The sequence below is a fragment of the Syngnathus acus genome, chromosome 12 (genome assembly GCF_901709675.1).
Source record: "Syngnathus acus chromosome 12, fSynAcu1.2, whole genome shotgun sequence".
Classification (NCBI taxonomy): domain Eukaryota; kingdom Metazoa; phylum Chordata; class Actinopteri; order Syngnathiformes; family Syngnathidae; genus Syngnathus; species Syngnathus acus.
The window spans coordinates 8,981,423-8,997,788 of NC_051097.1; the positions used below are offsets into that span (position 1 = coordinate 8,981,423).

Here is a 16,366-nt window from a genome sequence, read left to right on the forward strand (position 1 = left end):
GCGGTGCAAAGGTTATCTCAAGATATGTCGAGGTAAGCAAGGTGTGACGGGATGTGTGGGATGAAGTTACTGTGTGTGCTTGTGCGGGACGGTGATGCCGTCCGTCTGTGTACAGTGGCAAGGAACAAATGAGCGACAAGGGTGGGTATGGGAGGGAGGAGGGTGGGGGGGTGCATAGGTGAGGAGAAAGGGAGGGGTTAGACTGCAGTTTATCTGCAATGCATCACTAGCTCTCTCGCTCTGTCTCTCTCTCTCGGGTGCAGAGCTTTTCGACACCCACTCTGACTCACATCTTATTATTTTACAGGCAGCATCACTAATATTAGTTAAAGCTGATTTTCTCCACCGGCCAATTAGATGTTTGCGGTCATGAGGTGGTTACTTAAATTGTTGAAAAATGGCCGTGGAACCATGTGATTTCTCACAGCCAATCAGCAAAAAGATCATGTCAATCAATAAATAAAGCTTCAAGCGCCCCAAAATAATCGAATCTCGCCCTGAGGAGGAAGTCACTGATCAGGAAAAGGCGAGCAGATTAAAATGTATCAATAAATCGGACACCTTATTCCTCTATTGGTGTCATACTGTTTATTTATAAGGATGCAACCAACGTTTCTTTTGTAACATAGTTTCATCAGAAAGAACAAAAATGCAATATTTATAAAGTAGAGCCATGTTTTGGCAATATTAGTCCATCAATATAGTCATCTCCTGTGCTGGAATGCATTTCACTTTCATCACTCGGATTGTGTCACAATCAAACGAAAAACTCCATTTCCAGTCTTCCGATATCCCGGAGTGTGGCCTCTTGTTGAAATCTGCAGAGTCACTCATCACCCTCCTTTTCTGCAACCCTCCCCTCTCCCTCCCTCTTTGCACGTCTCCACCGACACACACACACACACACACCATCACCGCCCGTCACACTTTAAATATTTTGTAGGTTCTTTTTAGGAGTCAGCGGGTGTACTTCATTGAACTCGCTGCTTTGCAGTATTATCACATTGAATTATGTATGGCTGGCAATTGCTCACCCTTGTGTTGGGACGATCACATGACTCTCTGGACCCTGATTTTGGATCAAGTATCACAGAGTCACGACTGAAATGAATGGCTTGAAATCCAATGCTGTTGCTAACTGGAATCGTTGAGCATTCTGCAGCAGAATATACGACCTTGGCTACCCAGAAAAAAAGTCGATTTATTTATTTAGTAAATAGAACTAAGAAATTGGCTTCCATCCGCAGTTTGAGAAAAAAAAAATTGTGTCTGAATATGAGTGAGGGACAACATATTGCAAAGTACATGGGTGCTACAACAGAACCCTGAGGTACTCCCTTTATGAAATCGTCTATCATTCTATCTATTTCCTATAGCAACTCTCCTTTTCGGGTGAGACAAAATCTCAGAAAACAATCTCAGCAACGCTCATAGATGATGAAATTTTTTGCTAGCTTAGTCGCAAACAAAACGGCAGGCATAAGGCAATCTCTTGAGTCTCCCACTCAAATTTGCTTTGCATTATTAAACATCGTCTTGGGTTATGTCGAGACAGCGTCTTTTCCACCGATGATCATCTCAGCTCCCAATGGCCTCTTGTCTACATGTCACATGAGTCTGTTTTGAACTTTAAGTTATTTTTTGTTAATTATGTATTTTTTCTCATATATAAATGCATGTGTGTATATATACACATGCAGGTGTACCTAATATTGTGCCCAGTGATCCCACATGTCCTCGAGGTTTAGTCGCATTGCAAACGTCTCTGGGGCAAGTCAGTGAGCTGCAGCTGAATGGGAGAGGAAGGTGGAGTTGTGCTGCAGAGGCTGAGCTGCAGAATCCTGATACAGCTCAACCACAGTTTGCGAGCTATCTATTCTACTCTCATTACGTTAATGTGCCTGCTGCGGCAGCAGAAGCAAATAGAAAGTTGGATTGCAGAACAGACACTTTTTGGGATCGAATATTTAATTCAATCAAAAAAAGCAATTTTTTTTATTGCATTTTTGAATGACCAAGCAATCATAATTGATTTATTTGTAAGTGATCCGCTCGTAAACCCAGATAATTATACACTACAATGTGGTTAGTCAGAGAATGCCGTCGGCCATGTGCACCATGTGGCGTCCGTTTCGATCGCTCAGTTTGATAGCAAGTGATTGCTGAGCGTTGCCCGGGGTAAATTTATTTACAAGCCATAATTGGTTCGCTAGCAGCACCCAATGTTAAGTCCGTGGAGGCCATCGTCCTGCTAATGAGCACAGATTGTCTTGAGACACTTCCCTCAAAGGCCATGAGTTTCCGAGAAAACACAATAATAGCTTTTTAGGAAAACAATTAGGGTTTAATAGAGTGATGTCATTTAATATATACACATACACATTTACTGCATGAGTTTGAAATATATTTAAAACTGCCTGCCCGCTGGGTACAGGTTTTTTCTGCAAGGAAGCAGATGTTGCTGCTTGAAAGGCCGACAATCAGCTTGCTTAGCAAATCAGCAATGTGTCTTGTCATTCGTTTTTTGTTTTTTAAATGCTACCTGCCCACATTTCCCTGAGGACTTCCCCCCTTGCCGTTGCATCTGACGCTACATTATGCACGGAGATTGTTTGCTGCACTCGACTCACTCAAGCGATGCAGTTTCATAAAAAATAGAAGCGAGAAAACCAGTTGGGTTTTCCCCCATGAATGTGACTCATAGGAGTGTTATCTGAGCCCGGTGACTCAGTTTTTGCTCTGTTTGTGACAATCCTTTGTACGCTACAAGGTCTCCTGGTGTGCATTTCAATTGCTAGTTTGATGCTAATTTATGCCGCTATGCTGTCTTTCGGCAACTGCGCTTTGCCTCCGGGGTGGAAATGTCTTTGGGCACCACTTTTCTTAATTTTTGCACGAACTTTATCTGTGAAGCAAAACTTTTTCACCTGAATCAACCTGTTTGTTACATGTTGACTGCCGTCTAGTGGTGAAGGGTGGAATTACAACAAGATTGTTTTTTTTTTTCTGATTTTCAAGAATTAATCAAGTAGCATCTGTACATTTATTTTGATTTTTGAATTATCATAGAATGCCAGATGTAAATACTTATAGGGGGGCATGTATGGAGCCATAGAGTCTCCACCCCTTTTCTAAATGATGCTGTAAAGCCAGTCAGACTAGCATATCCCAGCTGAGTAAGCTGTCTCTTTGATTTGGTCATTGTGCGCACGCTCACACAGTTGTGCAAAGGTGAGTGGGCCAATGGCAATGCTTCTTCTTGCATATTTCATGAGGCTGCGGAAAACTGCAGTACAGTAGTTAAGTGCGAGCGGGAAGTGCAACTGTCGCATTGAGAGGACGCAATAAGACAAATGTTAGCAAAATGACATGCACATTTAGTGAGATATTCAAAAGCATTATTGGGAATTAATTTATAATTTGTCTCCATTTAGTTGCTATTTGATGCACAATTATTTATTCCCACCGCTTGTGCGCTGATCTTTTGCCGTTATTGCCTTGGAATATTTTTTTTTGTGCATTGGTTACGCAATGTACCCCAAAATTTAAGACCGAGTGCTTTAATATGTCTAATGTGTGTGTGTGTATATATATATACAAAAACTGTTTTGATCAGAATACAATTAATAAAATGCTAGCCTGCATTGACTCAACATTTTGTGAAGAACAAAAGTAAAAAGTTAACAGAAAAACTATCCTAACCAAATGAAGTACATGAAAAATCAACTAAATACATTTTGCCACTGGCCATTTAAATTGAAAGAAAATGATGTTGGTTTCCTTTTAGTTTTCAATTATCATTCAGCCCCCCCCCCCCCCCCCCCCCCCCCCCCCACACACACACGCACATGCATGCGGCTACGAATAGGACCACACAACTCTGGTCTATTTCCGCTTGCGTCCCCTTCAGTGACGTCCCAACAACCTCTGCGTGCTCTCTTCTCGTCCGGCTCAGTCGGGCCAACGCCCAATTGCTGCAGTGCAGCTCGCTCCTCTCCCAGAAAATCAAAATGACCCCCTCCCTCCTTCTCGTCTCCTCTGCCTGAGCATCCTTTGCCTCTCTTACTCGCACTATTCCTGATGCAGCCATGGGACACGTGGGATTTATGCATTTAGCAATCTTAAAACCTTAAAAGTAAAAAAAACAAAAAAGAGAGTGAAGAGTAAACTTCAAGTGATAGTAGTGATACCTGTTATAATGATGTACATACAGGTAACAATGTATAGAAGCAAGTCTGACTGTTGGTGTACCGCTTGTGGTACAAGGGCTCCCTCTTGTGGTACACCAAAGAATCACAGAATTCTTTTTTTTTTTTTTTTTAAATACCATATAAATGCTCAAATTGTACATATTGTTAGAGTCGTTGGATACGAAACATGAAAAAGCAAAAGACAGGTGCCTGTTTCCTTGTCATGATGACCTTTGAACTTTATCCCATTGAATCTTTGGGAGCACACAGTGCAGAGCAAATCCACTTAGGGGGATGAAAGTCGGGTAAAAACGGGCCCAGTCGATGGACATTGATCGAGAGCGGCACAAGATTTGTCCTCAAGTGCTCCGGGGCTGTTCACTCTCTAGAATAGCAAAGTCAGCAGATTTCTTTGTGGAGTGCAAAGTGCCAAAAATGGAAAATAATGAAATATAACGTTGTTTTGCTATTAGCTGATAGAAGAAGTTCACGTGTGCTGTTCATCAGCGTGGTTTGCACTACTCTGCACGATTGTGCCATCTTGGCTTCCACGCGTTGATGCTGAGATGATTTCTGGACGAGCGCCAGGCCTTGTTTTTGCCCTGCAGCTCTTGAATTCTCACAAGAGTGTGTCTGGCATGGCTCGATGGGTCTTAATGGAGGGGTGGGCGTGCAAAGCCTGAGAATGATAAAGGGTCGCTAGACTTGTTGATTTTTTTTTTGCAAGGCGATGGATGAGCTGCAAATCAAATGTTTTTTGTGAGTCATTCCAGCAGACAGGTTCGCAATGAGAATGTTGGAAAAGCGGGGTGTTATTTTGTCAATGGCAGACTTGCAACACTGCCAGATGTCTCAGGAATGCAAAGTCATAGCACATATGAAATTTGAAATCAAATAATCATCATGTATGGACAATTTAGAGTTGCCTAAGAGTTTTTTAGAATGTTTTCCCCAATTGAATGTTTTAACAATGAAGTGAAGTAATTCAAAATACCATGCGTCGCATTTTACTGCAGGGCTTGGCTTATTATGGTTGAATTTAAACAAGAGGCTCCTCCTAAACATTTTATTCTGGTGGCCCCTTATTGCTGGTTCATTTACTGAAACGTTAGTGACATCTAAAGTTGTACCTGTGGAAGTGCAGCAGTAGGAAAATAAATAAATAAATAAAATATATAAATATATATTTGCCTGTGTTGGATTTAGTCCCAAAAAGCAAGCGACTCTGCTGTGTGGTCACATCTCCGATATCAAACAATTGGCATCTAAAAATAACCACAAGATTGAACCAAAGATAGAAGCGCAGAAAAATAATAATAAAATAATTAAAAAATAAAAGTTGAGGCAGCGTAACTTGCGCATAATGGCAATTAAAGCACTTTCATTTACAATACTGTCACTGAGTCATTAGCTGATTCATGCCACGGAATATTAATATTCATACACTAGAAAGGGGTTTGGCTGGATGGATCAATTGATGGACATACGGACAGACAGACGGACGCTTTGAATTGCAGTAATCTCAAAACGCCACTAAAGGGTGCTCACACAAAGCTTGACATGGGGATGTTGCAAGGTAGAGAGAGAAAAGATCAAAAAGTTTTAATATACTATTTGTGACCTTTAGTGGAGTCATAAAATAGGCTGCACCATCTAATACCTACCCCCCCCCTACACACACACACACAAAAAGCTTTAAAAAAATGAGGCCAGAGATATGTTTATCTTTTTTTTATTTTGATTTTACTGTAATGTTGCACGTAACCATGACTTGCGGATCTGCTGCGGTTTGCAGGAAAAAACAACTAATATATGCATGTCCTTGAAAATCCTCCAGAGCCCACTAAAATGTCCCTGAGGCTAAAAGGAAATAATTAAAGCGCCTTCATGTTGATCATAAATGAATTAACGTCCTCCTTAACATTAGAAGAGAGGCAGATGCAAAACAACTTTTAACAAGACGTCCAGTTTTGTTTTATTTTCAACACAATCCCAAGTAATTTAAGGGTGTGCACACTTTATCTTGTTCATTTTTATTTCCCCTTTTGAAATTTTTTTCATGCAGTATAGTCCATGCTCGGTCAGCCACCATCAATTGGACTAAGCATGAACCGAGCTGTCATCGGAATTATTAATCGTCAAGTAATCGTTTTTTTTTTTCCAGAGCCACTTTTAAATTGTTTCCGCCTGCTTGACTGGATTAGATGGAATTAACATTGTTTCGAATGAATATTTAGTATCTGTCCCTGGTTTTGTCACACGCTCTCTCCTGCTTTGACAGTGTGTGCTGCACTTTGTTATGCAACGGCGTGAAGAAAGATGATGTTGCACGGGAAGGGGGGGGGGGGGGGGGGAGATGAGGTAGGGAGAAAGCCTCCATTCCTTTTTCCTATTTCTCTCTGCAGGTGTAGAAAGTCATTATCAAAACTTACTGCTGTCTGTTTTTAAGGAAGTGAAGAAATTTTAAGAAACAGATTTGTCCCATTAAAGTTAATTGTAAATTAAAAATGGATTACACAACAGAGCATTTTGGGAGAGGGAGCGGGGGTGATATTTACTGACCAAAAGATGATTGGTGTTTTAATTATTTTGCAAGCATCTGTCTTACTATTTTTACCCTCCTTGAGGGAGGGGTGGCATGGAAAATCCTCATCCAGGAGATGGGGGTGGGGTTGGGGGGATGGCATGAAAGCATTCTGCAGCATTCTGCTTCTTTGTACCTGGAATGGGCGACTCTGTCGGATGACAAAAAGCGCCATGCGGAAGAAAATGCTCAAATGGGGATGCTGGGCGGATTAAAACAAACAAGAGGGAGATTCACGGCAGGATTCCACTCACTTGCAAACACGGGACTGCGTGCTGGTCTCCGGGAGCAACGTGGGGAGAGAGAGAGAGAGAGAGAGGAGGGGGTGAGGGTGAGGAAGGGGGGGGGGGCAATTCAGCGCAGTGCGAGCGACTGAGTGGCCGCATCAGCACCACTAGCTGTAGCATCTTGAAGCTGACGTGTGGCTTGTGGCTGCCGTAGCATCTCCATCGGTTGTACATAGGAGGGGCTGGCGGGGAGGTGTGACAGCACACGCATGCCGCGGTGGAAAGCCGAGGGGAGCTAGTCGGGGGGCTCGACGGGGGGCTCGGGGGACAAGAGGGAACGGGGACGACTGGTAGCAGCAGAAGAAGTGTAGCAGCAGCGGCACCATGGCGCAAGCCGCCAAGCAGCTCCGCAAGACCAAGGACCTCGCCGAGGCCGCCGCCCAGGAGCAGCGGGAGAAGGAGGAGGACAAGATCAAAAAGAGGAATCGATCCAGGGATCGCAGGCGCAAGGTAGGAGATGACACCGTCTCCTCGTCGTCATCCGTCACTCTTGAGTGGTCGCGAGCATAATTTACTCGCTCGGTTCGAGGGCCTCAGCTGGCATGTGTTTGATTGTTCTCATCAGTGGAGGTGTGGCTCGGGTAGATTTGGATTTCATCTTCTCGCAGTCACGTCTCAAAAAGATGCCACTGTAGTTTGTTGCCCTTTCATGCATTTTTTTTTTTTTTTTGCTTCATTTCATTCTCCCCTTATGATGCTTGAATGGGGTGAATGCAAAATGGAGGGAAAGGTGATCATCAATTCAGTGACAGGCTCTCGGTTTAAGTCTCCAATTAAACGATCATTTATATTTAAAATCTTACCCCCGCTTCCCACATGCTGGGTTTGCCTTTTCGCTGCACATTTTATGAGCTTGCCTGTGCACTCAACCTTGGCAGCCCCAAAATGATTCATGAGAATGAATATTGCATGGTTTAATCTGTTTCATATATTGCCAGTTGGATTACAAGACAAACTTGAAAAAAAAAAATCTATTTGCTATTGCTATATCAGAAGATATGACAAGGATACTTTTTTTTTTTTTTTTAAAGAATATTGCCGCACAGTTGATATTACTATAGTATCGGAATTAGTTCATTAGCCTGTGTCAATTGTCGATTGTGTTAGCGTTTTGATGCTAGCTTGCTAGACAGAACTCGATCTTTCACCCACTATATTCTTTTGTGTACACATTGATGGCAAATGATTGCGTGTGTGTGTGTGCGTGTGCGTGTTAAAAAAAGTGGTTGGGGATGTTGTGTAATCTCTTTTAAAATTTTAGAACATCTTTCTTGTGTGTCATAAATAGGAGAGAAAGCTTTCATGCTGCAATGACTCCTCTGAATTATAGTCCTGCTCCTTCCCCACCCTTTTTTTTTTTTTGCTGCTTTGCTGGGTGGATTTTTTTTTCTTCGGCTTTTTTTGCAATTTATTGAGAACAAAGAAGTAAAAGTTTGCGAAAGCGATGTTTCAGCTGTCAATACGAAATGTTTACAAGTGCTAAATGTGGGAGGGCTCGCCATTTCCTGAGAGCAAAACAGTAACCTGTGTGAAACAAAGCAATTTATTCTCCATACTTTGTCAAGCTTGTAAAGCATCGAAAGGTTGAGTCCATTTTGGTCGTTAGCGGAACAAGAAAGCGTGTTTAGAATCTGGGATGTTGGCCAGACAAAATCTTGTTGATTCTAAATAGAAAAATCTAAAACACATTTTAGTCACGTCAAGCATCAGAAACAAATTTTAAATATTTATGTTTTGGTTTTCCAAGACACTCATTTGTAATTTTATTGTATTCTCTGTTAATTGGTTTTTTTTTTTTCTTAAAAAAAAGACAGAGTAAAACAGCAGGCATCAGGAGGTCGTAAGGGTATTAATTAAGTGGAATTAGCGTAAATCAATTGGGTCAGCCTGCTAGCACCTCCCCCAGTACACCACTTTTCATTAGAAGTGCCGAGTCTTTCCTAGTTTTTTACCGTTTGATTGCAAAATTCTATTTCGGCAATATATCTGTGTACCCTGTCACCCATTTATGGATTTCTGAAAAACTAACTTTTCTGATTACCTTTGAAAGTTACTTTTATGGTTAGTAAATGCAGACAAATCTGCCTAGTACAAAATCTTTTTTTTTTTTTTGGCGTGAGAGCCTTTATAGGAAAGGGAGGGCAGGATGGAGCCAAGGTCGAACAGAGCTGAGCGGCACTCAGCGTGGCCCAAAGCGCCAGTGGGCTATATTTGCCTGCCAGCCTAGGATTACACCGCACCTTTAATGACGCGCTAGCACCTCTGTGTCACTGTATCTAACGCTAACTGATGTGATGCTAGCAAAGTTGTGTGATTGCTGAATGCTTATCACATCCTATTCGAGATTAACCAAGACCAATTATCATCTGGAAATCCGTCTTACATCTCGTTGAGCTTGTGTCACAGAACAAATGTAGTCTTGATCATTTTTAATGACTTTTTAATGACTTAAGCAAACATGCTATTAGGCTAACCATACCGCGTTCATTCATTGTTATCGGACTAATCGGTAAAAATACTCCATTATGTGACTGCTGAATGAATGTATGAGTAAAATCTATTAAATATTCACGAAGCTCTTGGAGGCAGATATGTTAATGTGAGGGGGAGAAAAAAATCTTTCTTAACCATGACGCAGAGGTTTCAGATCAATACGCAGCTTCAACACACATTTGTATTAGCGAGAAGCTAATGGCGTTGCTTTCAGCAGCATCATTTCGATCGGGGAAAACGAGATTCTTTAGCTCAATGGTTCTTAACCCCCTAGGGGTGCGAGAATGCTTCCTAGGGGGTGCGAGGATACCCTGGGGGAAATTTACAATTTTTCGGGGATAATGGTCGGGTAACCGAAAAAAGTGAAAAATTCTGGAAATCAAGACGTCATTGTGTTAATTGGCATTAGGGATAATGCTAATTAAGCCTTATAGCTGTAAAGTAAACCAATTATTATTATAGTAATTATTTAGGTTTAGGGTTAGGGTTAGGGGTGCGAGAACTGGTTGGTGAATTGAATGGGGTGCGAACAAGGAAAAAGGTTAAGAACCACTGCTTTAGCTAAATGTGCAGTCGTCGGGATCTCACGTGGCTTGCCTGTTCTCTCTAATCAGAACATCCGTCACTATTGTAAGCAAGGCCAAGCTGCGACACAGAAGGGGGGGGGGACGTAAATCTTGTGGTAAAGTTCATTATAAGCCCCTGTGGGTCAGGTGACAGGCGGCCTGAGGTGACTGACGTAACCATGGAAACTACAGGATGACACTGCACATTGCCGGATGATGAAGGGATGAGGAGACGGATGAGGGCATGCCTTGATGGTGATGAGCTGTCGAAATGTCTTCCTGGTTATACAAACGGACGTGAAATGTTGGCAGCGGGGGGGGGGATTAGCTTGTTGCTCGAGCTACGCGCTACAAATTTATTCGGAGGCTGGTCCATTTTGTGAACTATGTTCAAAGAAAACATTCGTCTAACTTACATAAATGGCCTACATACAGGATATAGCCAGTGCTAATGATTCATTGTGGGTCATTAACAAAATCAAGATGAGTAATTCCGTTAATTCCAAAGTATCAGTGTAAAGGAGACGGAAAGTGATAGCGACTGGCACGATGCCATACACACTGATAGACACACGCGGTGAACACACACACACTTTTAAGTGGAACTGGGTATTATGTCATGGAATTAGCAGTGCTCAAGGTCTATGAGGATCACGTGGCCTTCAGAAGTCCACGAATGCATTCAAACAGCAGCTCGCCATAACGCCGCCGGCTTATGATCGCAAAGATTTCATGAAGGCTTTGCTGCAATGTGATGACTTTGATTTTTCTTAGTTTGATCCTTGGCATGCCTGGTGAAATCTTTTTGAATGTAATTCAGGTCTTTTTTATTGAGGACAAGTCCAGATTTCTTATCCAACGTTTGATCGTACAGAACTATGACGTGTGTCGCCTGGTGGCGATTGGCGTTAATACAACTTAACATGATTCGAGTTGAAAAATGTAACGGTCCTCAATGAACTGTAAGTTTTTTGGCAAGTATCACTTATCGCCACCGTAGAGGCATAACACGGGGCCGCTTTAATTCAGAGCTGTCGAGCGTTATTGAATGATGGGCCCATTTCATCTGTCGCCTGGCTGCTATCCCGATGACACATTACCTTCTTTCTCATTAAGAGGACACATAAAAAGCCCGTCCACGTCCGTCCCAGTGAATAGCAACCAGAAGTAGCTCCTGTACTGTATTCCCGATGTGGAAAATTAAAATATCAAAACAGAACATCGGCCATTGTTTCGGTGATGTTACTTTGCCACGTTTGCATTAAAAGTCTACACACCCCTGTTCAAATGACAGCTAAGACAATACCTAAAAAATACATTGAGTATATTTTTACACTCTGCATTATGGCTATCTCTCAAGTGAACCGAGTACAAACATCAGGGCGGCCATTTTCTCAGTAAACAATCGGGGTCAGGTCCATCGAAAGCATCCATTATTGCGCCAACCACAGAGGCGCGAGGGCTGAGTACTCCAATAAATGGAACCGTGTTTTACTGGAACAGCTTGTTTGTAATAAACTATCATGAGAGCTGCATTAAAACAACATGGAATTAGCACAGTCCGGATGGAAATAAATCAAGGCTTCCATGCCAGAGAGACAAAGCACACAGAAGGAGAAATGGGGCACATTGACCAGTCCACTTAAAGCTTTTAAGAGCTCATGTAGTCAAAGAAGCTATTTGACCAAGTCAAGCCATTGTGGTTGCGGCCACTCTTTGATTGCTTGTTAATAAAAACAATCGGGTTGTTTTGATTGACCATAAGAAAAAGATGGCAAGGTTTAATAGTTGGGCGTGTCTCAATGCTTGGCCGTAATTTCATATCCCCCCTCCGAATGAATGTCGATGCCTTTTGAATGTTTTTTTTTTTTTTTGGGCTCTATTTCCACAAGCTGTGTCCCAGTTTCAAAGTGCAAGCCGGTAGGCATGGTAGCAGAGCGACAGGAGCGTACGTGTCTCCACGGCCTAATCGCATGCTAGCTTAGCTGCATTATCAGCACTTCTCTAAGCCCAAGGAGGCTGTGGAGGCCACATCCCAAAGGACACAGCTCCTCTATTACCCGACAAACATGACAGGAGTGTCGGAAACGTACAAAACGATGAAATGAATTTTCTTACACCATTTCGATTATTATTATTTTTTTCCGTTTACCTTCATCTGAAAATGAATTATTCTGCTTTACATTGACTCTTCGTGCTTGAACTCTTTTTAGACTTCAGGCCATTTGTTTACTCTTCATCCTTGCCACTATGTGTTCATTGTAACCCCATCCTAACTTTTTTTTGCGATTTTACGTGGAAGGATTTCCATTCCACAAGGAAGCCAAGTGATGTCATTTTGCCTGTGTTTTATTCTCCTTGGTGCGGAGCGTATCCCGCTGTTATGAGCATATGTCATCGCTTGTTGACAGCAGGGCAAATTGTAATACTGCATGTTTATTTACAACTCAACAGAAAGGATTTTTTAAAATATCGTGGGAAGCCTAGCTCGGAGGACTTGCGTGTCTGTCTTGCAATTCCGGATCTGTCATCAACTATTTCCACCATCTCAGACCTAGTGGGCGGAGCTTCATTGACATGCACTTGTGTAACTTTGCCCCCCTTCATGTGCCCTCTCGTCCATATCCCCTTCCTGTCTTCTTCTTTCTTCCTTTCTATCCATCACTCCTTCTGCTGACTGCTCACTCCTGTCATCGGGATTGTATGTTATGTTATGGCAGGCACGTGGTGCTGAGTGGTTCACATTAGCTACGCATACTTGACCTTTACCTCTTCTGTATACTTTCTATCTGCAGGTATATGGATTTAGATTTTAGTAATTGGTCTCACAATTCTGTCTTAAAAAAAAAAAAAAAAAAAGTCAACACGGAGTGATGATGTCATCAGCAGACGCCCTGAGGTTCAGGTTCTACCCAGCATGCCTTGCAGGTTGCATTTCTGCAGTGCTCATGAATATTGAAAGGTTACGAGGAGAAGCGTGAGAGGGCAAGCTGGCTGAGGGAAAGCGAGAGAGAGAAAAATATGGACATGATGTGTAGCTGAGTGACTCCGCATCCATGCTGGCTCGCCCTGCGGATTAATCGAAAAGCAATGAGATTCGGGACAATGCTGAGGAATGACGGGGCAAATCCATCCAAAAAGATGTCTTGTTTGCATATTTGCTAGACCATTTAAAAAAAAAAAAAAAAAAGATTCTGTCTTTAAAATTCAAAATGGAGGCTAATGAATAATGCAGTTAAAAGAAACATGTAACAGATGGAAGAATTTTCCCAAGTTGACAAAAGTTTCTGTTTGGCCTACTTTATTTTTAGAAAAGGAAAAAACAAATTTCATATTTTATTTGTTTCTTTAAGGAAGTCTGAAACAATATTTTCTGTGTTACTAGTCGACCTCGTATATTTTTTTTGTTCCACTCCATGTAACAATTACTTTGTAATCAAAATCAGTGTAAGTATTTTCTTCACACACATCAGGTACATACTCGGGTCTATGCTGATGTCACACATTATAGTTCCATAGTCAAAATTTGCACGCCATCTAAAGCATATTTTTGCGTCCAAATTGTATTTTATCAAAATTTAATGATAATTTTTTTCATGTGACCTCAAACTGTCATGCATGCTGTGTTCATATTAACTCTTGTGTATGTGGGGGGGTTCTTTTTGCTGATAATATGTTTTGTATTTGAACCCCAAAATCCGCCCTAAAGTTTTGATAAAAGGAACATGATAAAGTCAGGAAAAAAAAAAGATTCCTTTGATTGTAACGGCTCGCCGAAGCGGCGGCCTGACACGGGCTATAAATATTTCAGATGCTCCGCTTTAGCTCAGGCAACGAAGAGACAACAGGAAGATCCTCATTTTGATCTGTCTCCTCATTGTTTCACAGACATGGAGAAATAATTTCCATATTTGAAATAGTTCTCTTATTAAAACATTAGGAAATATTTTACAAGTGTTAAGCAGGCTAATATGACACTGAACTCTGTTTTTAATCTGGATTTTATTTCTAATCTGGCTTTACACTGACTTGTGCCACGTCAACAACTGCAATACTGAAGTTGTCATTTTTTCTTTTAGCAATGTGAAAAATCTCTCAGCAAAGAATCTGCAGTGCTACGACTGGAGCATCTAGCCATTAAAACTGGAGCAGCTGCCACTCTGCCGAGCCTAGCTATTGATTTTTAATTCTCAGCGCGGTGACTTCATCTTGACATCGATCCGCACTACTTTCCTGGATGGAGATGTATCGTTATGACATTCCGTTTGTGAATGGACGTTAGTGATGATACTGTGTTGGGATGGACTTTGTAAAGATGCATTTACTTGACCCTGCACTTTGACGCTTCCTGCATTGTGATGAGATTTTAAGTTTTTGTTCATATCCTCAGGCTATTTATTCCTACTGAGCAATTATGACTATTCTTTACCGCCCCCTGGTGGCCGAGATGCGTAAAACAGAAGGACCAGCACAAGCTCCAATGAAAGGAAGCAGAAAAATGGACTCAAAGTGTTTAATTGTTTTTGCAGGCTGATGCATCCACCAGTTTTCTGCGCGCCGCTCGTTCAGGCAACCTGGACAAAGCTCTGGATCACATCAAGAATGGCATCGATATCAATATAGCTAATCAGGTAAGCAAGCGCATCCAAACATAATCAAGCCCATATTGTGGGATAAAAGTCAAGTACAATATATAATTGCATGATTGAGAATTTATAGGTCAGAGTATTTTGATACCTGATGGAAGAGCCAATCAGACACCTGACTTGCGAAAAGTACACTTGAATCATGACGATGAGCTTTTAGGTGTTATAAAAATGACATGGATGATTAAAGAAGTCAATGAAATTAGAAACTAGTTTTGGGCGGCTTCTGGAGCTATTTCATAACACATTGGAAGGAACGAGGATTTCCCGCCGTAACGAGGTCACGATTACGAAACAGCCAGAATGAGAATAAGAAACATTTGCTTTTCACTTAAAGTCTTGAGTGAATCATTTCATTGCAAGCCAACATGTTCCAGTTGCCTCAGAGAAAAGTCTGAGCAGCGTCCCGGCGGGAACTAATAAAAAAGACAGAAAAGAAAATTAAAAATTCAAGACTTCACCTTAGTGTAAAGTGGAGTACATTAATGATTCAGTATTTCGCATTAACATCCTTTCAATCTTCTGCCTTTCATTTTGGACTCTTTCACCTTGTTGCGTCATTGGAAACTAACATGGAATGTGTGATTTGGCGCATTTTATTTCCCGTCACTGCAAGACCCTTGCCAAAATAAAACGGAGACTCCTGGTGGTCAGGTCGGTCTTAGCGACTTTGGAATAAAGACAGAGAAGCAGGCAGTGGGGCGAGGCCGCTCGCTCATTACTATCATGGCATTGTGCGTTTTGTCTGAACAGAATAGCTGTGGTCTATTTTTAGAAAGGCGGTCGGTAACTCAATGAGGTGCTGCACGGTGAAAGATATGTTCTCACACATTTTTTTTTTTTGCACAGATAGACTCTTCAAGGGAATACATTTGTTGGCCTGTCGAGATTAAATCCATCTTTAACCCCCCCCCCCCCATTCTCTCTTAAAGAACGGTCTCAACGGGTTACATCTAGCCTCTAAAGAAGGTCACGTAAAAATGGTCCTGGAGCTCCTCCATTCAGGCATCGAACTAGAAGCCACAACCAAGGTACCGTGCATACTTTTCAATTTTTCATATATGATAGGTTGGATCACTTACGTCTCGTCTTCCTTCTCCAGAAAGGCAACACTGCTCTGCATATCGCGGCACTGGCAGGCCAGGAAAAAGTGGTGGCTGAGCTTGTCAATTATGGAGCCAACGTTAATGCCCAGTCACATGTAAGCCACTTAAAAGAATATGAGGCCATGCATGTTAAGTCATCGCAAGGTTAAGGGCACCATTATTTGGCCACTTTATGAAATTACATAAAAGCCTTATTTTCTCCATTGACACGATCGTAACCCAAAAGGGTTTTCGGTGCATGAAGCCAAACTTTAACGAAATAAAATATTTCTCTAATTTTTTAACTTCCTGTTACCAAATACTACTAATAATATTAATGTGTATGTTTCATACAGAAAGGGTTCAGTCCTCTCTATATGGCAGCACAGGAAAATCACCTCGAGGTGGTCAAGTTCCTGCTGGAGAACGGCGCCAATCAGAGTCTCCCCACCGAGGTAGGTGTGAGTCTGTGTGTCATAAGCGATTTGTTTTAAGTAGACAAGAAGAACTCTGTT

General features: G+C 41.8%; 1 protein-coding gene across 11 annotated transcripts in view; it reads left to right on the forward strand.

Moving 5' to 3' along the window:
* The first annotated feature begins 7,125 nt into the window (after window positions 1-7,125).
* LOC119131255 (ankyrin-1-like) overlaps window positions 7,126-16,366 on the forward strand; it is a 28,761-nt gene continuing 19,520 nt past the window's right edge. For 7 of the 11 annotated variants that reach the window (XM_037265537.1, XM_037265538.1, XM_037265541.1 and 4 more), the window contains exons 1-5: window positions 7,127-7,511; window positions 14,650-14,751; window positions 15,699-15,797; window positions 15,869-15,967; window positions 16,208-16,306. In XM_037265537.1, the coding sequence (XP_037121432.1) occupies window positions 7,386-7,511; window positions 14,650-14,751; window positions 15,699-15,797; window positions 15,869-15,967; window positions 16,208-16,306 (525 nt within the window). In that variant the 5' untranslated portion in view covers window positions 7,127-7,385. Of the gene's footprint in view, window positions 7,512-14,649; window positions 14,752-15,698; window positions 15,798-15,868; window positions 15,968-16,207; window positions 16,307-16,366 lie in introns of all 11 variants that reach the window. The other 4 variants (XM_037265543.1, XM_037265547.1, XM_037265546.1 and 1 more) reach the window with 1 other exon arrangement.